At 39.2% G+C, this 9,213-nt stretch overlaps 1 protein-coding gene across 6 annotated transcripts in view; it reads left to right on the forward strand.

Moving 5' to 3' along the window:
- The window catches only part of SRGAP2 (SLIT-ROBO Rho GTPase activating protein 2), a 236,183-nt gene extending 227,048 nt beyond the window's left edge, over positions 1 to 9,135 (forward strand). For 5 of the 6 annotated variants that reach the window (XM_067468057.1, XM_067468059.1, XM_067468060.1 and 2 more), the window contains one exon: positions 1,674 to 9,135. In XM_067468057.1, coding sequence (XP_067324158.1) covers positions 1,674 to 2,054 — 381 coding nt within the window. In that variant the 3' untranslated portion in view covers positions 2,055 to 9,135. The remainder of the gene's footprint in view (positions 1 to 1,673) is intronic. The other variant, XM_067468062.1, reaches the window with a different exon arrangement.
- The last annotated feature ends 78 nt before the right edge of the window (positions 9,136 to 9,213 follow it).

Raw genomic sequence — 9,213 nt, forward strand, 5'->3', positions numbered from 1 at the left:
CACTGTTTCTGTGAGGGAATACAAATCGATAAAAGGAAAAAAATGGGTTGTATTAAATTAGAGCTCCCCTTTCATGTCCTCTCGGGTGTCTTTCAAAAGCCATGAGATACTTATCTTTTGTTTGACACTGGTATCTCTCTGGGATCTCTATTTTGCTTTTTAAAAAATTCAGACTGCAGTCAGAGGCTTGGGTTACTCTCTTTAGTTCTTCCTCCTCCTCGACTGACTTGCCTCCCTGTGTTCCTTAAAATGCCTGTAAGGAAACAAAAATTCTGTAGCCAAGCTGTGAGTCATGGAAAAACAAAATCATTTCACTTTCTAAGAATCCTGTCACCTCACTAAAGGTTGCATCTGTACCTGTTTTAAGTTAACTTGTAGGTCATAATGTTGCAGGGATTTAAAAAAAAACAAAGAAACCAAACACAGACTTAATGCTTGTTCCTATTAATCTCCTGCACCATTTCCTACATCAATCATGTAAAGTGAGAGGAAAATGTCATCTGAAAGTTAAAAACCTACTGTGGATATAGCATTTCTGTTTCAGATAAGGGCACTTTTTTCCAAGTAGCATTTAACATATTTTATATACTTTTTCAAGGAGACAACATTTTTAAATGTTCTAAAATAGAAAATAGCTTCAATGAGAAAACACTGATTTGTAACATGCTTCTAGTTTAGTGCTGAGTATCACTTGTTAGCTACCTAGTTAATATTGCATATATACAACACTTTTCCATTATTTTGATGACTTGTAGGGTCTTCAGGGATCATCACTGCACACAAGAGAGATGGATAAGAAGAGATCATTATTTTCAAAAAAAATGCTGGCATTTCTCTATCCAATTGGGGAGAGATATCTGAGAAAAGTGTTACTAGTAGGCACTCACTTGTTTTGCAAAACAAATCCTTAAAATATACTTTATGCCAGGCATATAGCAAAAATTGTACCATGCTGAGCATTTTAAACATATCTCCCTTCAAAACAAACAACAGGTTAGTCTAAAATTACAAAGGCCACTAATTTGTTGAACTTTTGTTTCAATGATTAAGAGAGAGGGTACAGTTTCTTGTGCTCAGAAAGCTTAACAGGCCTGCACAGCTTGTAGCCCTCGAGCTGTTTTGGGCTCTAACCCCCAGAAGGCCTAGCCAGCTTGTCTAATGGCCAGGAATTCTGGAAGCTGGAAGCCAAACTAGCTGGAGGGCCACAGGTTGTACAGGCCTCACTTAGAATATGGATCAAGCTTTCCTGTTGGTTACATTAACATATTTGCCTTTCATGCAGTGAGCTCAAGGTATTCTCTCATTCTCCTTAGTGTTGTCCTTACAACAACCCAATAAGGCAGATCAGATCAAAAACGCAGAGAGATAGACTGCATATGTGACCCATTGAAGTTTCTAGAGTCAGGATTTCATTTCAGTTTTTAATGCTTTGCATTAGAACCACAACCAAATTGGCCACATATTGACTTTGGTACTTGGTACTTTATAGACAAATGTCTTGCCAAGAGCAGCCGTATTGGCTCAGGTTGTCCTATGCCTACCACAACAAGATCAGCTTTCGCCTTTGTGCCTGCCAGAGTCTGCCTTTGCTTAGTATTTTCTATTCACCACAGAGCATTCACCACACGAATTTCTCGCTGCTGTAATCAATTCCGACTTGTCTCTTTTTGCAGGATATTGAAGCTACTATGAACTCTGCTTTGAATGAGCTGCGAGAGCTGGAACGGCAAAGCAATGTCAAACACACCCCAGACGTTGTCCTGGACACCCTGGAGCCTCTGAAAACCTCCCCGGTCATCGCACCCACCTCCGAACCCTCCAGCCCTTTGCATACTCAGATCCTCAAGGACTCTGAACCAGCTTTCCAGCGGAGTGCGAGCACAGCAAGTGACATTCCCTGTGCCTTCAGGCCAGCAAAGTCTGTCAAAATGGCTGCCCAGGTCAAGCCCCCGGCGACCAGACCCAAGCCTGCCGTTTTCCCCAAAACAAACCCCACAAGCGCTGCAGTTGCCTCAGCATCTCAACAGTCTACTGACAAGTCCTGTACTGTCTGAACTTGAAAGCCTACTGTGAATATAGTGTTTTTTGTTTCAGATGAGAGGACCCCCTTAAGGAGACATTACAATGTCTATTTAATTAGCATTGAACTTCTGCTGAAGATTAGTTTGTCAGTTACTTTTGCCAGGGATGTGCCCCCAGCTCATGAAGCCTCGCCTTTGCACCTCCATCAGTGATACTAGGGCACCACAACTTGGTTCAGCCAGATATATGTTAGCAGGTCTTTGATCACTGTGAAATCAGTGAGGGGAAGGTGAAATTATTTAATGTGTTCCTGGTAACAAGTCAATGCCTTGTTCAAGTGTCTGGTGTCTAAAAGAAACCTTTGGAGTCTTCATGCTTTGGAGGTTGCTGGAAAGGGACTTCTGTGCTTCAACCACTATGGGGAAAATAGCACAATATTGCTTATCAGTGCTTTTGAGCCTGCTGCTTTAGGTGGGCATGCCTAGGGCTCATTTCTGTGCATTATTACAGTGCCCTACGGTGCCACTAAGTCTGCTAAGTGTTCGTTACAGCCTATCTCTTTTCAGGGGTGTGCCTGTTCTAAAACATACGTTGTCGTTGTTTTCTAATTTAGGGTTCAAAACCCATAATGCATTGTGCCACATGAGTCTAGTCCTGCTTTAATGGAGGCATATTACATGAATCTGTGCATGTATTCATTTGAAGTTAAACCAATCGTATGGGGAAAATGAGGAAAATGACAGATTGCATGATAAAGCAGGCCCTACTTGTATCCTCGCTTGATGCTTCCACAACAAAGCCCAACCATAATGCTTTGAATTTTAAAACCATTTCCCTAAAAGAGTTTCATGCAGACTTTGAGACAAAACAAAAACTTGAGTTAAATTTTGAAAATCAGATACTTTCTCATTCACCCCCTTTCTGAAATGACATATGTGCATTTATGTACATCTACAACTGGTAGGCAACCTGCTGTCCTCCAGATGTTTTGAACAACAAACTCCCATTAGCCTTGACCTTTGGTGATCAGTCCAGAACTTGGGGATTTGTAATCCACAATAGGAGAAAGTGGCTGGATTGCCTAGCCATGATTCACAGTGTTCTTTGTAAAATGAGATGGGTTCAGGCCAGTCCCTCAAGTTCTGACCAATCATAAATCCTACATTTGATAATCTGACTTAGCAGATTGACCCTGTCTGTCTGTCTGTCTGTCTCTCCTCAATCTCTGTCTTCTTCACTTCATTTTTCCCTTTGTGGTTCAGCCTACTGTGAGTTTATGGTGTGGTGGAATAAGGCAAATAGAAAGCTGTGCTAGGACATGGACAAGGATATAGTCCAACATGCAGCATATTTCTTTGATTTCATGACTTCAAGTAATTTACAGACAATCAAATTAATCGTCTCAGAATCTGGTATTTAACATGATGGATCACGGTTGCGTCAAGTCCCAACAAACTGTATAAACACTTGCGTACATTTGGAGGGGAATTTATTTTTCAAAATGGTAGGCATCTTTAAAAGAAGATGAAAATGCCCACTTGAAAAGTAACAGGGAACTTCTCTGCTGCCTTTTTAGCCACCAGCCAAAAGAACACTGAATTAGAATCCATTCTGGCTCAATCACGCTCCTTTGATTGTCATCTGGGGACAAAATAAGGAACTGAAACTTATTTTAATTTCACGCTCTAGATCTGAGCTGCCGTATGTTTTTCTTGTGGTTTAATGAATGGAATAGTTAGTGATATTTTAGTAGAAACCAAGTATTTACTCTTATGTGAATGAAACTGACAGTAATAATTTCAGGTTAACCTAAGATGGTTACATTGACAGACACATTAATCTCTGTACTATTTTTTTCTTTAGTTTGTCTTTCTAAATTATGCTTATGACTTGACAATCTTACAAACAATGGTGGAAAGGCAAACTTGAGAAAGATTTAGGTGGGGACAGTTTCAGTCTGTAACTTTTTCCATAACCTTTGACTGTTTAGATACACTGACCTCTTGTTTGTATGTGTGTGGAAGCGCATGTGTTACCTCTACATCTTGGGCATTTACTGAATGTCCTGGGCACTGCAACCTGGTCATTAATTCTCAGGATGAGGCAGACTTATGATTAAAGAACTTTTATGCTTTTGTTGTTTAGGATTTGGAGTTTTACTCAGGCAAAACTACTTGATTCTTTTTTTTAAAAAAACTTTTCTAAGAATGTTTTAGGGTTATCACCTCCTAAAGCAGGTCAAGCTCTTTCACCTGTACCAGCCTGACAGTACATTTCCTGCAGGCAAATTCCAGAAACCATCTGAAGTCATTTCAGTGTAATTAAAGGCACATGGAGCAGAAAGGCATTAGCAGACATGATGTTACGTCATTACATGAGTCGGAAAGCAGGGATGGACCTAGGTATTCTTTATATAACATGTGTTCAACATGCCTTATGTTATAACAGTGAAAAGCAGCATAGCCGCTCAAACGCACTTTGATACAAAAAAAAGTTATTTCATGTGTTCACTATGTTTTGGCAGGTGAGTGAAAACTGGCTTTTTAAAAACACATCGATTTTTTATGGCTAGTCTTTATATATTGAACTTTGAGAGGGTTTGTTTTGTTTTTGTTTTTCCTGACCAGCACTGGGGAAAACCTACTGACAAAGAAAGTAAAAACACCAGAGTATGGTATATACAACATATCAGTGCTACCCAACTGGAATTTATGTTTGCAACCTGATTTACATTGCAAATGTACATAGGAAAACATCATTTCACACACAAGTTCTAAGTAATCGAAAAATAAATCAACTAAATAATGTAGGCTAGGTGACCGAATCGATGCCTTTTGCAAGATGTTCAGGCCCTTGCACTACTGTATTTTCTGCATATTTCTTCTGAATAAATTACTGGAGAGAGAGATTTTAGGATGTATCTACATTGCAAACCTATATTGATTTTATATCAGGTTCCACGGCTTGCCCTCAAGGATCATTCTGCTTTATTGAGACAAGAAAAATATCTTAGAAATCACATCCCTCCATTCTCCTTAACCACACAACCATAAACACCCAGGTTCACTTGGAAGAAGAATGACTTCTTTAAAATTATGAGGAGTGCCATCCTACCTCTTCCCCAACATATATAGCAGCTTGTATGTGCTATGTCTGAATGCTGGCAGCAGCCTCCACTGTCAAAAAAAAGAGCACGGCTTAGACCAGTGGTTCTCAACCTAACAGCTGGTAAACTAGCTGTGATTTCTGGGAGTTGTAGCCCAAAACATCTGGGGACCCACAGATTGTGAACCACTGGCTTAGAAGGAAATTTACTGCAGTAATGGAGGACTGTATTCATGTACAAACAGAAAGGTGCTTCAGAGGGTAGGCTCTTCTGGGGCTGGATAGGAGTCAGCTTTAAACTACTGGATCCCCTACTGAGTGCAACTCAAAGAAATCCACTCTTTTATAGTGTTAGATCCCTCTGGGACCCTCACAGGCCACAAAAGCAGCCCTGCTTAACTGGTTTATAGCTTTGCTACTCCTCCTTCCCCAAAGGTTGTTTATAGTGTTGGAGGCTACATTCATTTTTAAATAAGAGAAGAACCCTATCTAAAAATACATATTTATTCAAACCAAGTAAATACAAAGTCAAATTGCGATAACTGGAACCATGCATTTCTGGTAGCAATATGGTTACATAACAACTATGTGGGAATAATCTATGCAGAATTTTATGAGGGAAGTAAAGGCATTTTAGCTGAATCCTCCTGTTCTGGGAGAAAGGCAAGGTATAAATCAAATAAATGTCACTTTTTTGAGTTTCTATACCTGTAACATACCTGTAACATGCAAGATATTTCTTGCAAATAGCAGTTTTAGGTATAGGTAAACATCTCTTCTTGTCTTTTTTTTAAAAAAAACAATAGCTAGTAATATGAAAGTGTTAAAAACATTTAAACTTAGTTCACATTATAGTTTGTTGAATGTCGATCGACAATAAAACCATGTTTCCTTCATATCTCTACAGTTAGTAATATTCAGTGACACTGTAACCGTGAAGGCATTTGTTCTCTAAATACTCTTGGGAGACATTTACGTGGCACAGAGAAATACCTCATTTTCTTACTACTACACAGTTGTCCATTTGAACAAACATTTGTTCAGGCAGGACGCTTCCCTACTGATAGGGATGTCATTGCACAGCAGCAGGATAGAGGGGCTCTTCCAGTTTTGGCTTCTTCAACACAGGCTGTGGCTTTCATATTCCGCTTTTAAGGAGTTTTTACAAGGCTAGGATTCCTATCTGGCTGAAGGCCTGGCTATTCCTGTGGCTGCCCATATGCTTCAGTCTTGCAATGATGTGTAGCTCTGTTACATTACATAATAATATATCTGTAATGCTACTATTTTTCTATTATAAAGGCACTGTTGTTTGAGACGGGACAAAATCTAATTCTGTGCTAGGTGTAACAACAAAACTGGCTTCCCCTCCAATCTCTGCCTCTCAGTGCTGTTCTGCTCACTACCAAAAACATTTTGGAGATGTTTCCAGTCTTACAGAGGGATGCAATGGTAATTACCCACAGACCTGCCTCCAGAGGATTTTTTTTTTTCTTTCTTCCAACAGAAATCGATTGTTGAATCCTGTTCCCAAACACTAACACATTAACTACTTTCCTAGGACTGGTTGACAAATTCTGTATATATTCTCATGTATAAGTTGAGGGAAGGTTTTAGGGTCAACATTATAGGTTGCGATATATCCTGTGGATAAGTCAGGGTCATTCCTCTGAGAGGGGAAAGCACCAATACCACCTTGGGACAACCGCCCCTGGCTGCCATCACCATTTTCCCACCCATGCATTCAATAAGGCCAGGAGCAGCACCATAGCAAAGAGCAGAAGAGGCTGATGCTTCATTTAGGTTCTCCCAGGATAGACTAAACTTTTGCCTTTTGACACTCAGAGAAGGAGATTGTTCCTTTTTTATACAACAGTTAAGGTACAGTTCTCACATTGATCCATAGATAAATCAACCCAGGGTTTTTGGATTCATTTTTGAGTAAAATTTCTAGATTTATACATGAGTACTGTCACAGGCCAATCTTGAGTGATGGGTGGGTGTAAAGAACCAAGCCCTTCTCTGAGTATCACCATTCTTTTCTCCACCCTTGAACAGAAAGTCTTACTCTCCCTTTTGAATATATCATGGAGATGGTGCTCCCTCTTTTCCCATCAAATGCCTCCATTCACCCCTCTCTTCATCTCTACTTTCTGAGCTGTTTCAGGAATCAAAAGGAGGATATGACAACTAGGGTCTTGCAAATAACTTCAGCAGGTTCAACTGGCCTTCCAAGCTGCCATTTCCTACCTCCTGGTTCTGGGTTTTGGTCCATATTTACGTTCATGGAAATGTTTTTGGAAATGCAATATGCTTAATAAAGACTGCAAGATATTAGTAAATGTAACTACAAATTAATAATTAACATGTGCCTAGGATATGAATTGCAGAGAGAAGGACTGAAAACTCAGTTGCCATTCAGTTATAAGTCTGTCTTTTCTATATGAAGTCAAATATTAGACCTGTTAATCCAGGAATTCTCTCTGTGAGTGTCCTTAGGCTGCAATTTTATCAACAGGGAACCATTTTTTTAAAAAAAAGTTTAGACATGAATGTGTTGAACACTAGATAAGTCCTAAAATGCTTTCTTGTTGTGTGCCTTCAAGTAGCCTGCAACTTATGGTGGACCTACATGGGATTTTACTGGCAAGATTTTTTCAGAGGGGATTTTACCTTTGCCTTCCTCTGAGGCTGAGAGTGTGACTCACCCGAGGTTACCTGGTGGATATCCATGGCTGACTGAGCAGGGATTCAAACCTGGTCCCCAGAGTCACAGTCCAATGCACAAACCACTACACCATCCGCAGGGAGAGTTCTACCTTGATCATAGCTTTACGTGAACTCCCTGGAATGTATTCTATCTCAGACAATTATAAAGATGCTTGGATAGCACAAAGCTGGGGGAAACTCCATCTTGCTTCTCTGCTACGTTGCGCACAAAGGAACAATTATGCATGTGCAGTAGCTGCTTTTCAAAGGTTTTAACAACTCTACCTATTCACATGCTTTGAATGCAAAAGAAACAAAAATGTAATAGATATTTCCATCTTACTTGATCTTTTGAGCATGGGGTGGAAAAATATTTAAGGGTGAGCTGTTTTTCTTTACAACTCTACAATTTCCACCACAAGTAGTTGTTTTGTTTTTTTGACTGCAAGACCTTTCAAAAGAGATGTGCTTTAGGTGTGTGTTTTGTTCCATACAAGTGAAAAGTTCCATGTAGTGGAAATTAAGCCTTCAATTATAGTAGCACTATACTCTTAAGAGAACTTTTTATGTGTACTAATTTTCTTTTCTGGAAGTAGAAGGCTGTACTTTCAGCAGATCTTCATGGGTTAGACTATGTGGGTGCCAAACTGTTAGAGCAATATACTTAAATACAAACAATTACAAAACAGGCAGACCAAAATCAATGTAGCCAAAATACAGCAAATGGTAAAGCATATATATTTGAAAAGGCATGGCAGCAATGTCTTTTATTCTACTGTATGTAACACAGTTCAGTTGCACAGTCTATCAATCTTCAGTTTTTGTATTTAAAGATCTCATCCTGCAGAGTCGGGTTTGGATCGTTGTTGTTTCTCTTAATTAACAGCAGCTGTTTTAATGGGTTTGGAATGAAATGTCCTTGTTTTAAAAGCAATTTTCATTACTTCTTATATTCTACACCAATCTATATATATGGTGTATATTTTTTTCTTTACAAAGCAAGCAAACAAACAAAAAAACTGTAAAATTGTACTTTGTGTATACTATTATGTACAATATTGGAGGTACATCTCTTCTTTCTTTTTTGGTACAGTATTGTACAGTATTAGAGGAGTAAATGTGTTGAAATTGTTAAATCGGTGAGGAGGGGAAGCAAATATATCTGTTGTCACTAGCAATAGTTCTCTTTTTGGAAAAATAAATGTTTGGGTATGGTGGAAGTGCTGGCCTATGGACAAAAGTGTGTGTTGTCACATCTGTGCAGGAAAAAAAGAAGAATAAAAGCTTTTAAGATCAGAAGATCTGTGATTCCAAATGCCACAATACAGGTTGAGTATCCCTAATTGGAAATTTGTGGGACGAGTATTTGGATTTGCG

The sequence above is a fragment of the Anolis sagrei genome, chromosome 4 (assembly GCF_037176765.1).
Source record: "Anolis sagrei isolate rAnoSag1 chromosome 4, rAnoSag1.mat, whole genome shotgun sequence".
In the NCBI taxonomy this organism is placed as follows: domain Eukaryota; kingdom Metazoa; phylum Chordata; class Lepidosauria; order Squamata; family Dactyloidae; genus Anolis; species Anolis sagrei.